This window comes from Seriola lalandi, unplaced genomic scaffold, assembly GCF_002814215.2.
Source record: "Seriola lalandi dorsalis isolate HSWRI2012SDOR001 ecotype SW California unplaced genomic scaffold, Sedor1 jcf7180002054959, whole genome shotgun sequence".
Lineage (NCBI taxonomy): Eukaryota > Metazoa > Chordata > Actinopteri > Carangiformes > Carangidae > Seriola > Seriola lalandi.
This window is the reverse complement of record NW_019525510.1, coordinates 670,760-686,380: the sequence shown is the minus strand read 5'-3', so window position 1 is coordinate 686,380 and position 15,621 is coordinate 670,760. Positions and strand designations below refer to the sequence as shown.

The window sequence follows — 15,621 nt, the reverse complement described above, 5'->3', positions numbered from 1 at the left end:
ACTATCCATCTAAGTTAGTTCAAAGGAAAGAGGCCAGTTTATATAATATAGAATGGGTGGCTTATTCCTTAAAGTTAATTTGGGTTTGAAATCCTCCTTTTGACTAAAACTGGCAGCGAAGAATGAAACACACCAGGCTTTACAAAATAAATGTTATCCACATCATTACCCTATCATTACCATGCATGTATACTTGCACACGCTCACACATACGCACGGGCAAACAGATTTGTAGCACATTGTTCCAGCTAACTGACTGATTATCCTGACGCACAAACACATTAAAACATATACACGCATACCAAACTTACACATACACACACACATCCCCACGCAGCTAATGATGGCTCTAAATGTCAGCCACACCAGGCCATGTTTTTCTCATTTATCACTGTTACTTCGTTTCCCTGTGTATGTGTGTGCCTATAAATTTGTGTGTATGTCCCTCTGATTTGGTGTGTGTGTGTATGTGTGTGTGTGTGTGTGTGTGTGTGTGTGTGTGTGTGTGACTGTTCTTGCATTCTTACTCTTGTGAGGACTACATTTTACCACAAGGCGAATATGACAAAGAAACCCTTCCAAGAGCTATGTTACGACTGTAAACCATATACAGTACAGACTGCGTGTGTGTGTGTGTGTGTGTGTGTGTGTATGTACATAAATGTTCATAATTGAAATTAAGTTTGTTATGTTCTGTGTCTCAATTGTCTGCAGTGAGAAAAAAATGACTGTGTGTTTTTGGGAGACGAGGTTAAGGATTAATTTTGTGTGTGTGCATGTGTGTGCGTGTGTGTGTGCGTGCATGCGCTCATGTGTAATTGTGTGTCCCAGGAGAAACACTGCCGTTGGCGACTTCCAATCAGATCATGTTGCGGTTCAATGCTAAGAGTGGCCAGTCAGCTAAAGGCTTTCACTTTGTCTACCAAGGTAACTTTCACTTTGTTTCTCTGTCTCACACAATAAGTTGCCTATTGCATAATTCTGATTCAACATCAGTTGAGAGAGTCCCTTTACTTAACTACAGTTCTGTTTTTTCTTTCCTCATTCTTCTCATATTATTTAATTACTGTCATTATTGTAGCGGTGCCTCGCACCAGTGACAGTCAGTGCAGTTCAGTGCCAGAGCCTCGGTACGGCAGGCGGATCGGTTCAGAGTTCTCAGCCGGCTCTGTGGTTCGGTTTGAGTGCAGTCCAGGGTATCTGCTTAAAGGATCCAGTGCTATCCGGTGCCAGGCCGTGCCAGGTGCCCTCGCACAATGGAATGCAACAACACCAACCTGTATAGGTAAGGCTGGTTGATACACTGAAATCTACAAAGAATAAAACCAGCTAACATAAGCAGCTCCAAAGAAGTAATCAGTCCTTTGGCTTTCTGTGAATCATCCAGTACTACAAGAGCTGGGATTTTGACATTAATTCTAACTAAACTAAATGTATGCCTGCATGAAATCTCTCTCTGCTGAGACCAAGCCTTTTGCAAACAGCTTCAACTGTCACCTCAGTTAATACCATAAATAACATTTGTTATCATATTTTCTCTGGCTCCCTGCAGTGGTAATTTGAATACCATATTGTCCCAGGGTATGCGCTGCTATATTCCAACAACCTGCCCTATCCATTAGCTATTTAGTTAATAGACTTTGCCAAGAAATCCATATTTTATGTCTTCATTCTAGTTCCCTGCAGTGGCAATGTGACCGAACGCCGTGGTACAATACTGTCTCCTGGCTATCCTGAACCCTACCCAAACAGTCTCAACTGTCTGTGGAGGATCCATGTCAGTGAAGGGGCTGGGATACAGGTACAGATATGTAAACACGTATATATAAATGTATAAGGCACTTTATATACACTAACTGTGGAGGATCCACATAAACTCTGAGGTTGTTATGTTCATTTATTTTCATTGTTTACTATCAAGATCCAAGTGATGACGTTTGCTACTGAGCACAACTGGGACTCTCTGGAGATCTACGATGGAGGAGACATGACAGCTCCTAAATTAGGGTCATTTTCTGGTATGACAATATGCTTACACATACACACACATGAACACACAAACTCACGCACAGACACCCATGCACACAAACACTCCGGATCTATGATGGATGAGATATGACAGCTTCTAAACTATAGACACACACACACACACACACACACACACACACACACACACACACACACACACACACACACAAACACACACACACACACATACAGACTGACAAACATATACTCACACACAAACACATGCACATGATCTATGATGAATTAGATATGGCAGGTCTTAAACTATAGATACACACATAGAGCATATACGGGATACTCTGTGATGGATGAGTTGTAATACCAAAAAATATGATATATAACTTTAATTAATGATAAAAGTACAATTTTTTTTCATTTTCCAGGCAGTCAGTGAGAGGAAGAGAGGAAAGGAGGGAAGATAAGAGTTTCACCATGAAGCTGAGTGAAGGATGGACAAAAAAAGAGAGAGAAAGAGGGAGAGAAAGAAGACAGGGGGGATAAAGAATGATCTAACCTTTTACAATTTCCCAGTGGAGTTTCCCCTGTGACCTGCCCCAAGCACATACCTGTCACACACCTATCACACATAAAACATGCCGCCCACAGGGCCACATGCACACGCACACGCACACACACATACACACAAATGAATGTGCCCTTCTCAAGAAGGCACACAGGGGAGCTGCCCACTATAACCACCGTGATCTGGCGTTGAGCAGCTTCACAGGGGCACATGAGGGTTGCTTCACATAAGGACACTAAAATGCTAGCTGTCCATGGAGGGCAAGGGGTCGTTCACCTTCTCTACATATAATTTCCCATCTGTTATCAGGATTTAAACAACAGTTATGGTCATAATCTGCTCGCTCAAAAAGTGTCACTAGTTGTTCTATTTCTTCCTGTATGACCTGTGTGTTGTGTTACATAGACTTTGACGGTATTTTTATATAAATTCCTTTGTGTTTTTAATATCTAGTGAGAATTTCCATGCAATATGCTAATGTTGTAACCACTTTGTATATGTTGGTTCTGTTGTATCTTTATATCTTGTCTTTTACAGGAACTACAGCCCCAGCCCTCCTTAACTCAACATCAAATCAGCTCCTTTTGCACTTTCAGAGTGACATCAGTGTGGTGGCAGCCGGCTTTCACCTAGAATACAAGAGTAAGTAAAAGCTTTTAAGACAGACAGATAGTGTGATAAGTTTGTCGGTTTAAAAAAGAATATACTTGGTTAAGTAAAACAATCAAGGAGTGAATATTGGGTCCCATCTTTCCAGAAACCAAAAATACACACAAGCACACACACACACACACACACACACACACACACACACACACACACACACACACACACACACACACTGTTGCAGACAAAACTTCAACATCAAATAACAAGAGTCAGTGACCTGAACTGGTACTGCCTGAGAGCATACACACATACTGAGACCAACATTGGAGCACACACACAGAACACACACCTAGAGAGACGTAAATAGAAACACGTAGAGTCAGACAAATACACACACAAAGTGCATTTGCTTGTGTTATACACGCACATAAGTGCAAAAGAAAGGCACGTACATACAAATATGTCGTAGACAGACAAAAGTATGGACATGGATATTAACATCATGCACTTACACATATACACACCTGTCAGGGCATGGTTGTGCTTTTCAGTCCTTTGTAGTTGTTTTAACTTAGAATCACTTCTAGATCAATGAACATGTCCCCTTTTGTGAGTATGTGTAAGAGGTTTAGTGTGTGTGGGCGCACATTTCTACATGTGAATGTTTGCGTGTGTGTGTGTGTGTGTGTGTGTGTGTGTGTGTGGGTGAATGCACACTTTTGTGGCTCAATGGTCTGTATTTTTGTTGATTCTGTGTGTCTTCATGTCATCACTAGGAGTGGAAACCTAGAAGAAGGGTCACTTAAGTGCACAGTGTAATGCATCTGTCTATATTTCGGTTTCAGTGTATTTTTAACTGTTTAGTTTTTCAATAAGGCTTTTATTAGCAGATTCTCGTGATCCAACCCAAATCTGACTGAAATGACGACTCCATATGTGACACTTTCATTAGAACTGGATCCTTTCATATACAGTATCATAAATAATCTGCAGCAGGAAATGGTACTCAGTGTGAGATGAGCCACTTCTTCTATTTTTATGTTTTAGCATTTATTTTGGTCAAGCCTGCGACACATATATTATTGAGTTGAGAGCAGTGCAGGTGGTAGTCTCTTTGGGCTTTTTGAGCTTTGCTTCTTTATCAGGGCTATGGAGAGAGGATTTTGGGAACCTGTGCTGGCAGTAGGGTCTGGATTAGAGGTCCTCACGGCTCCTCACAGTTCTTTGTAACGCAGACGTAATAGAGAACCAAGTCAGGCTGCGACCAAATTATATTCAGTCTATCAGGTTGGGTCGGTTCTGTAACTGTGGACCATGGGTCTTTCTGCCACTATTTGTAATACTTGTGTGGATCTCAGCAGACTTGGTGATCAGCTCTGATCACATGGTGCATTGTACGTGTGTCGCAGTCTCCTTTCTGATTCTCCTTGGCCTTTGTCTCCAGCCCTTCCTCACTTTCCTTGATCTCAATGTTATCCCCTTCAGAACCATCATTCTCCATCCATCCATTAGATGTCAAAGTGCTTTTTTCCTGGTCGACTTACTGATCTGATTTCTATTTGTAATCACCTAGCTTCCCCTCCCACACGCACAGACTTGTTCCCAGGTAGCTTATCATCCCAGTCACTATTTAAACCTACCTCTGTCTCTAGCTCTTTGTCAAAGTTTTTGTGTTCCCTTGTGTTCCTGTGTATTGACCTTGGTTCTTGTTTCCTGTGTTATGGATTACATGTTTTTTTTGGATTTCTGTTCCGCTTGCCTGCTCATCCACCCATCTGTCTGTAAGCCTGTTTTCATATATTAAAGACTTCTTCAGTGTGTTAGCCTGTCTTTGTGTGTCTGTGTGCTTGTGCTGTTATCAGCAAGACCTGACAGTATAATCCGACCAGTTATGGACCCAGCAGACCTTTTTGAAGAAGAACGTTATGATCTGTCACCCCTTGTGTGCTGGAATGGGAAGTGGAAAAGAGCCCCTGGCAGAGAGTATAAAGAGACTGCACTGAAGTCGGCATGTAGAGGAGTGTCCTCAAAACCATGGCTGAGGAATTCCTTACCTGACGGGCTCCAGAACTTTCTAAACACCCCTAATTCCTCACAAATCTCCCAGACTGCTAGCCACCAGCCTGTTCCAGAGTCTGCCAACCTTCTGCTTGTTTCTCATAAGGTAATGCGTAGGTCAGTTTGCTTGCTTCCTGCCGCCTGAACCCCAGTCAGCTAGCCTCTGGCCTGCTACCCCTCAATTCCGCATCCCAGCCGGCTAGCTTCCAACCTGCACCACAGTCAGCTAGACTCCAGCCTGCTAGCCTCAAGTTTGTATCTGAGCTGGTTAGCATCCTTTTTGATCCTGACCCTGCAGACCTTTAGCTATCCCCTTTCGCTGGGACTCGCCTTGCTCTTGCCGGGATGTATCTAGGGGTTGTTGCCCCCATAAAGAAGCATGGGTCTCAAAGATGACAAGTTGCCCGGCTTCATAGAGAGACTCAGCTGCCAAGCTCCATAGAGCCTCAGCTGCCCATTGACCCTGTGCCTCAGCTGCCCAGTGAACCACATCCTCCATTGCCCAGTGCCACGATTGATGCCCAGCCAGACCATGAGTGGGCTGTCCGCCCTGCCTGTTCCCGTGTCGGGAGTCCCAGCTGACGTCTCACCTGCTATTAAGTCAGGGGTACCAGCCAACATTTCACTTGTTCCTGTGTCTATTCCTTACCCTCCCCAGCCAATGTCAGTCCTGTCCCCAAGTCTGTTCCTGAATCAGCCATCCCGACCAACTTCTCATCTATTCCCAAGCCTATTCTAAATTCTTGTATCCCGGCCAATGCCATGCCTGTTCCTGTTGCTGTTCCTGAATCGACCAACGTTAAGCCTATTCCCAGTTGGCAGTCTGGCCGACACCTGCTCCTGATCTCCAGTTGAGAGTCCCATACTGCCAGACCTCCCAGACCATCACTTGGACTTAATCTCAGTTGCTGCGGGCAGCCTACCCCTGGACCAGTCACCGAGTCTGAGCCCAATGTCTTACTCTTCTTCCAGAGGGGACCCTCCATCACCACCAGCCTCTTGCTTGACATCCAGAGTCATCTTTCCTTCGCCACTACCCCCCAGAGTGATCCTGCCCTCACCATTGTCCACTGAACCAGTTTAATTTTTTTGTTCTGGAGTTGAGAGGCTCCACTTCTGTCCTGCCCTCCGGCCATCTGCCTGAGGACTACTGCTCCAGTGATCCTGCGTCAAGACCACCACCACCCACCCTGCTGGACTTGATTGATTTTTGCCCAGGGACATCTGGAATCCATCCCTTGAGGGGAGGGGGCAATTACTGTCACTCCTTGGCCCTTGTCTCCAGCCATTGCTCACTTTCCTTAATCTCCATGTACTTCCCTTCAGACCTGTCATTCTTCATTCAGCCACTAGATGTTTTTTTCCTGTGCCGCTTACTCAACAGTTTTTCGTTTGTAATCATTCCCACTCACACCTCTTTCCAGTTACTTAATCAACCCAATCACTTTTTGAACCTGCCTCTATCTCTAGGTCTTTGTTTGATTATTATTATTATCTTATTTTAATAACTAATTTATACACATGGATTTCTGTATAGGTTTTCCATGCTCATTTTCCACACTTAACAAAATTTTAATCCAACCCTACCCACCCAACAGTAGTCGCTGCATTTAGCAAGGCTGCTGTCAATGGGTGGCCTGCAGGTTAAAAAAGTGAAATGTCAGGTTCAAAACTAAAGCCATGCGAAGAATGGTTAATGGTCAAGACTGAGAAATACTCATCCAATCTACAAGATATGCTCAATGCTAGGTTGCATGATTTTCAAAGGAGACAGCAGGCCTTTGTGATGAGTGGTAAAAGTTGACAACAAGATTGTGCTGTGGGTGAGCTTTTGCAACTATGAATACAGTGAAAAGCATATAGCAAACTCTGTAACACTTAGTAGTGTTAAGTGTCTACCTGGCCATGACACCTTTTGTGCCCAATTTTGAGGACTTGGTTACACAACAAAGCCATCACTTCTACAGTTAATAAAGAAATAGGGTTTAGAGTTTTTACAACTCAGCCATGACTTTCTTAATCCAACCGTGCTTGACCCGTGACATTGGGGACATTATGCTCCACAGCTTGTATTTGAATACCCCTGCTCTTTGTTGTCTATATTATAAAGAATAACCATCTGTCCTCTTAATGTTTCTGCTGTGCTTATATGGCAAAACCAACACAATACCTGCTGTTTCATGGTATTAGCCAGCAAGCACGTTATTTGGTGTCATCCTGGTAACCAATTGCAATAACAACATGCTGCAAGTTTTTCCAAGATCCCCGTCCAAATATTAATCATACATTACATCATCACAAGAGCTGTTATAGTTCTTAGATGGTAGTTTTGCTCATCTCAAAATGAGTGGCAACACTTTAATCTAGAGCAGAATTTGTTCCAAGTTTGCATGAGAGGTTCTTTACAGGAAGTCTTGCCACAAAGTAGGCTTGCAACTTTTTCATTAAACACCAAGTTTTGCAGAGATCAGTCAACCTAACTGTTGAATATGTGATATGAACAGAGACATCAAAATTATAAATTATTAACCCTTGCTTCACAGTAAAAAGAAAATACAACCAATATAACAAAAAAGACTTAGAGTGCATTTAAACAGTGGAGTCTTGTTAATGATTTTCAATTCATAGACTTTAAACTCAAAAACCTGCAATAGTGGAACTATTTCTGGAACAATTTGTGTTGTTCACTGATCTTTCACTGTGCTGTTTTCTGTTTTCCACTATGTTTCCTGTGGAACCTGGAAAAACGATCCCTCAGAGCTAAAAACAGTAAAGGGTAAACAGTATCTTCTCATGTTTTTAAATAATTTACCAGCTGCCAGATTTAGCCACATGTCGTCAAATTTACCCAGTGTTTAGCTATTGTGCTCCATGCCCAAAATCTCCATGCCAGTTTTGCAGTAATGTGGTAGTTTGTACAAGTAGACAAAATCATCTGCTGGGGGCACGTGGATAATTGTGGTGATGATGTTCTCATCATTTAAAGCTGACTGAAAGGCCTTTCTTTTAAAGCACAGAGTGAGACATCTCTCTCCCTTGTGTGTCATCAAATAAACAGGAACAGGAGTATAGTAAATCCAGTCATTTAGACTTAAATGCTGACACTGACTAGTTGTAGTCTAGTGGCCCTAGTGGGGTGGTTTGTGGTACTGTCAGCATTTTACAGAGCATCACTGCTCTCTCATAACCGGGGGAAAGAGGGAGCAGTTTGCTAGCACACAGAGACATAGGGAGAGGGAGAGAGAGAGATGGTCAGCCTAATGGAATAGTTTCATTGATCAGTTGTCATGACAGCCTGCTGATGCTCTGCCTAATAATACATGGTGTGTGCAAATGTGTGTCTGCAAGTTACAGTCTCATGCAGCTTTTTCACTTATGCTTCATCTAAAAAAAAAAAAAAGTCTTCCTCATACCCCTCTGCAAGCACACACTCATGAAACAGTCACTCATGGGCACACACACGCACACACACAACCCCCCCCCCTTCTTTCACTCTCTACCCCTCTTCCACCCCTGTGTTGCCATGGTAACCGCTCTAGGGCAGTCTCCTGCGGAATTTTTCAAGTGAAACACACAAGCAGACTCAAACACATACACACAGACGCACACAGACGCACATGAACACACAGATACACTCTTACTGATGCTATTTGATAAAGGGCTGGCTGCTGTCAAACTTATTAAGGATGTATTTAACCTTTACTGTTTTGGGAATACATAGAGTCATTATGTTACTTTTGCGTATTTTTAAGCACATTTCAGAGGCACCTGTCACTGCTGACAATGTTCAAACATTTTTATTATGCGATTTATAAATGAGCTCTTGAGTATAATCTGCCACATTTGTTTTTCTCATCAAATTAATCTAATTTTCTCTTACTTTTCTTTTATGTGTTGAAAAACTTTGTTGTCTAATTTACTCAGAGACTTTAATAGTAAGTAAGTAAAGTTTATTTATATAGCACTTTTCGCAGACATTAGTTATAAAGTGTGTTACAGATCCACATCAGAGATACAAAGTTAAGATAACAAAAGCATATAAAAAATGCAAAAACCACTGTACATAATAAAATAGATAATAAATACATAAAATACAGACCTGGTACAAACAGTTTACCCACATGCCTGTCTAAACAGATGCACCTTAAGCTGCTTTTTAAAAGAATCCACAGACTCAGCAGACTTTAAGGGTGTGGGCAGTTTAGGTGCAATGGCCTCAAAAGCTTCATCATCACGGGTCATTAAGCAGGTGCGTGGGACTGGGACAGACAGTAAATTTAGCTTATTGGACCTGCACAGGAGCCTGATCATGCAGTGCTCTGTTTATAAGAATGCTTGACCATGCAGTGCTCTGTATATAAGAATGTAAATTTTAAACTGGATACTATATGTAACAGGGAGCCAGTAAAGGGATGTGAATATACGGATAATATGAGACTATTTCAATCTATTTGACCTAGTGAGTATTCTTACAGCGGCATTATGAAATGCATGCATGTGAATTGTTTTTCCACAACCTTCTCTAAAATATTTGACCAAAAAGTGAGTTTAAATATAGGCTTATAGTTCTTGGGCACAGTAGGATCTAATGCAGGAAACACATTGCATGCGTTGTGTGTGCAGCTGATGTCACTGAAATACAGCAGAGAAGCACGCGTGCGTGTTCCTTGTAAACTGATAGGTTGGAAAAAGTCCAGAATAGTAGGAGACAGGCAAAGGCTAGAGCTGGGTAAGCAAGTCCCAGGATGAATACTGGACCTAATAGTCATCACTGATGTATTAAAAGAAAATTGGAGGTCTTTAATGTATAGGCGATGTACTTCCAGCCCGCAGGTTTTCCATATTTGTTCCGTCCTGCGACACTTCCATCTCAGACAGTGGACAGCATCCCTCATCCACAGAGAAGTGTTGTAGATAGCCCTAGTCCTGATCTTTAAAGGTCCCACTTTGTCCAACAGTGAGGAACAATGCTCATCAAAAGACTGCATTAATTACTTAACATTATCAAGATTTGTATTAAGATCACGGCAAAAATGCTCTGAGAACTGATCTCTGAGTGATGATGTGAGAACAAAGAGTTTTTACGATATAAAGAGTCAGCATTTACAGAGAGTTCAAGGAAAATGCATTTATCATCACTGATAAAAAGAGTGTTTTTTGTCAAAGAGAAAAAAACAAGGTCCAAAATATGGACCAACTGTGTGAGTGGCACCTGAAACGTGTTTGAAATTAAAATAATCTGTAATATAAAGAAGTTCAGTAATCACTTTGCCTATAGCCTTAATAATAGAAATCGGAAAGTCAGTGAACTAAGAAAAAACTTGCTGGACCAGGAGGTTGATAAATTAAAACTAATAATGATACGAGTTTAGCCGACCAATCTTTTAGTAGTTAAAAAATTCAAAAGTAGTAGTTCAAAATTATCCTATGGGAAACAGATATTATGTAAACTGCTGTGTTTTGCTGTGATTGTGCCTTGTAAATGCTGTACTCAAGAGAAAGGTCACATACAACTGAAAGAGGAAGATGGGAAAGACAGTGGTAAAGGTCTTTTTGGCTACTAAAGTACGTAGAGGTAGAGAACAGAAGAGGGAAATTATTCTGCTATTGTTAAAGTATAGAATAAAATTAGAATAAAATGACTTTAGTTAATTGAAAAAAAAGGTCAATGCAGTAATGGGGCTTTAGCTGTCTAGAACTTAAAGAAGTGACCATCAGGTCAAATTTACAGTATTTTCCTGTCTATATTATCATCATAGCATGTTCACTGGACAAAGGACTTGAGCCAAAGGCTAAGTAATTATTGCATAGAAAACTTAATGATACAATAAATAATAGTAATTAAATAGTTAATCATGCTTTTGTTCTTTCTTTATTGTATTTTATTTTTTGTAGCTGTTGGTCTCACCACCTGTCCAGAGCCAATGATCCCAGCCAATGGCATTAAAAATGGTGACAGATACATGGTCAATGAAGTGGTGGCGTTCACCTGTGAGCCTGGGTACACATTACAGGTAATGAAAACATAAACTGACGTACAGTTTGTATATATTTTTACAAATTGTGGATAGCATTAATTTATCAGGAAATGATTTTCAAATGTTGCTTATTGGAAGAAGAGTAGATACTGTAAAACAAACCTTGTGTACAGACAAACACACTGGTGTCAGTGTCAGTTAGCAAGCATGCAATAACATGAAATGGTTGTAGTTTTACATTAGTTAAGAGCAAAACCGAATTATTGTCCTGCTCTGAAATGAAATAGAAATCAAATTCCCACCCTTAGAAAATGCTGAGATTGCACATTTTCCTCCACTTGTTTCTTTAATATTTTAATTTAAAAGACTGTTGAAAATGTACCAAAAATGACTTCCCCTCTCTTCTTCTTGAACCTAACCAACTATATTAACATTTTCAGGGCCATTCTCACATTTCCTGCATGCCTGGTACTGTGCGCAGATGGAACTACCCACCTCCTCTTTGCATAGGTAACACACACTCACACCAGGACACTGAACTGCTGGATGAATTGCATAATGAATGATTGATCCAATGGGGAAAAAATACATCCTGCAGGTTGGCGTTGAACCTTTAGCTTTTAACTCTTTCTTATTTTACATTTTGAGGGTAATATCAAAATCAGTATATTCAATCACTGATTACATGTCAGTGTGTGGAATTCTTCAGCTGTATTATATAGTATATTAAAAAATAGCATTTTTTCGTTACAAGACAAAAGTCAGTTAAAATTGATATCATATTTTAAAATAGAAACTTTAGATTCAAGTCAGTAAAGCATGATTTCTTCTATATTAAGCCAATGACCTTGTCAGTTGCTGAAACAGTACTATGGTTTTATCAGGCAGCTCAGTTTAAAATGACTGTATCCACTCATGGTAACATAATACAGAACTGTCAATGGAATTTTAATTCTAAATCAAAAATAATAAACAGAAATAACTTAATGAGAAAATGCAAGTCTGAACTATGATTCAGTTGTTATATTTAATGTTACCAGCTTGAAATCAAATTTGGGGTTGTAACTTTGTCAGTGACATAGAGTCAGCGATCTAAAAAATCAATACACCTGCTCGGTACAAACAGAATTTTGTACCTTGTGCTGAAGGCCAAAGCTTCCTAACTTCTCCAATAGTGTTAAGGAACTTTGATTACATTGATGTTTGTGTTTAGGCCTGAATAATTCAGTCCTTAGTGAAGACCTTAGTAGGTCTAGAAAGCCAATTCCAGTTAAACTCAACCATGACTTGTCAGGACTAACTAAACTCAAATCTGTCACAGCTCCCTTCACTATGTGTCTAATTCAGCATTTCCTATTTCAGTCAGAGACAGTTGCGTTAACTAAATCATGTTCAAATTTGTCAATAGGTAGGGGCACCATAATAGGGTGCCATAAAATTTAAAAAAAAATTATGTCTGTCACCTTTGGTTCTATAGGATTTACAAAAATTCAGCATATATTGGTCCAAGAATTTTTAGACATGATACTCAGTCTCCAAACAATTGGTATCATACACTTCAGTTCAAACCAAATAAGTGGACTTAATAACACTATTTTCCCTAAGTTGTTAACTAAAAACCAAGAATATCAGACATTAGCATACCAGATATTAGCAGTTACTTTTTTTTTAAGTAATGTAGCATTACCACCCTGTGTTCCTTCTTGTGGCTGTATAGTCTCTTCTGTGGCATAACCTTTTGTCTGTTGAAGCAAAGAGGATGAAGTGATGATCTCTACTGTATAGTGCTCATGTGTTACCTGTTTTAACAATATGTTTGCTGTGCTTGTGTTGTCAGCTCGGTGTGGCGGGGTGTTGTCTGAGATGAGTGGTGTCATCCTTAGTCCAGGTTTCCCTGGCAACTACCCTGGCAACCTGGACTGCACCTGGCAAATCACCCTGCCAACTGGATATGGTAAGTCTTATGGGGTGTAAGAGCATTCCTAAAAGGAATATGTCACTTTCAGGACATCTGTGTATTCAGGAAACAGACATTTTTTTGTGCAAAATCTGCAGCACATATGGTTCGTTGAAAGCTTCACCACATGTTTCATTGGGGGATGACACATGGTGCCGTTTAATGACCGCACTAACTGATGTTTTCAATAGGGCACAGTTTGTATCCGTCACTGTTTTATTATTGCTAGTTTTTATGTTTGATGTGGTATGATTTTTATTTTCAGAATTGATAAGAGTACACTTCAGTGACAACAAAACTAGATTCAGGAGTTCCGTCTTCAGTGCAAGTTATCAAAATATAAAAATTACAATGTAAAACAACCTAATAAAAATACATTGATAAAAATGGATAGTAAAGTGTGGAGTAATGTAAGCCTAATGCACTTGGTCTTTGTGCTTACAATATGTCTCTATGTTGTAAATACACTCTGAAAACTATGTCAAATGTAAACTTTATCTGTAGTTGTTGTCAAATCTATAAAATCTAGGCCACCTTTGTGTCAGGGAATCAAAGATCCTGTTAGGTATAAGAATCACCTATACTTTAATTCTCATATATTGCTTAATGTATTATATATGGTCTTTCATATCATGTCTTTGTATTCTAGGAGCCCATATTCAGTTCCAAAACTTCTCTTCTGAAGACAACCATGACTTCCTAGAGGTCAGGGCTGGAGCACAGCACAGCTCTGCCCTGATTGGACAGTTTACTGGTTCACAGATCCCACCCCCTCTACTGAGCACTACCCACCTGACGATCATCCATTTCTACAGTGACCACTCAGAGAACAGGCCGGGATTCAAACTGACCTATCAGGGTGAGTTCAAGTGTGATTTTTTGACTCATTAAGATGATTACGATGATTGCATACAGTAAATGCCACAAACCCTGAGGTTATTACTGCAGGCACTTCCAGTTGAAAGCTGCCCCTCAAGGGACAGTGAGAGAACACACTTGCAATCAAATTGAGCCTACTGTTTTGTTTATCCATATTTGGGGTAGGGAAAACAAGTTAGTTGCTTTAAAATGATTTAGAAAAAAATGGTCTCCTCAAATGTTGTGAATAAATTAACATCCAAACCTAGTGGCCAAATTACAAAGACTTCCCAACTCCAAGAAATGAAGGGTAGGATGAAAAAAACATATTGCCATGAGGTTTTGAGCTTTGATCTGTGGATGAGTCATGCTAAAGACTTTAGAAAAAACCTTATGGCTTTCCTCTCATCATTAAAAGAGATGGATTGTTAGTAAGCCCCTGTGAGAGACTGCCATCTTGTCCAGCAGGCTTTACTTGTGCTTCACTTCAAAAGAAGAGATGCACTGTGGGCTTATATGCCAGCATAACTAGAACAAGGCTTACTAACTTACATATAAGCTAACCCACATTCACATGCACATAATCATTTTCCCCTTTTTCTCCCAATTAGCAATGGCCAAGTCTCATAACACTGCAGTCCTTGTCACTGCTAACTCCCACTGTTGGCACTGTTGTGGAGAGTGTGAACATGTTTCTTCGCATAGAGCTGCACAAGATGCTTTTTTTCACCTGACAGCAAAGATCTTTGGCAGGAGGATATAATACACACATACAGTAGGTTTACAAAACTACCCTCGATCATGTTGAATGAACAAAACTGGCAGTGCTCCAACCCCAGTGCATATGTTCACCTATGCACCACGCGAAGGTACGAGCTCAGGTTCTACTCAAGGCCTTGGAGGTTTAGGGTTCAATAGGCTGAATTGTCGTGTGCACATGCATTAAACCTCAGTAGGATGAATGCTGGATGCCAAAAAATATGTATGAATATAAAGGAAAAGTACCCACACACTGACGTTTGACCCAAACGCTTAAGGAAGCTCTGTTTCCAGTTGTAGTGTATGGCACCCTGACATTACAGTGCCTAAAATGCATGCTAAATATTGTTTCTGGAATCTGTTCGAGTCACCCTCTTGATTACATTTTCAAAGCTGAAAGTATGGAGGATGGCATTGCCAAAATCATAAGTAAATAAATAAGTAAATGAATCAATAAATATTGAATTATATTGATAATATCATTTGCATAATGAAGCATAAACGCATAAAGAAATTTAAAATAAAAGACAGAAATTAATAAGTAAGGGGAAATAAATTGGGGAAAACATAAATGGATTGATAAATAACAATTGAATATATAAAATGTAAATTTAAATGGGAAAGTAAATACATTTTGGAATTAATACAAAGGTCAATATATACAGAAGCGAATTGAAACAACAATATCAGTTCATTAATTTAAATATCAGTTTTTTTACTTAGTTAATGCCTGTATTTGTTTTTTATATGTGTTGGGGGATTTAATGGTATATCTCATTTTCTTATTTAGTTTTCATTTTGGCAGTTTCAGCCCTCCATAGTGGAACTCCATCTCCCAATTGGACAACTTT

General features: G+C 40.1%; 1 protein-coding gene across 1 annotated transcript in view; it reads left to right on the top strand.

The window, feature by feature from the left end:
* The window catches only part of LOC111645918 (CUB and sushi domain-containing protein 1-like), a 282,987-nt gene that overhangs the window by 203,019 nt on the left and 64,347 nt on the right, over positions 1-15,621 (top strand). Inside the window, exons 33-41 of the mRNA XM_087170782.1 lie at positions 832-927; positions 1,082-1,285; positions 1,677-1,801; positions 1,922-2,018; positions 3,089-3,193; positions 11,114-11,232; positions 11,637-11,706; positions 13,034-13,150; positions 13,803-14,012. Of these exons, the coding sequence (XP_087026908.1) occupies positions 832-927; positions 1,082-1,285; positions 1,677-1,801; positions 1,922-2,018; positions 3,089-3,193; positions 11,114-11,232; positions 11,637-11,706; positions 13,034-13,150; positions 13,803-14,012 (1,143 nt within the window). The remainder of the gene's footprint in view (positions 1-831; positions 928-1,081; positions 1,286-1,676; positions 1,802-1,921; positions 2,019-3,088; positions 3,194-11,113; positions 11,233-11,636; positions 11,707-13,033; positions 13,151-13,802; positions 14,013-15,621) is intronic.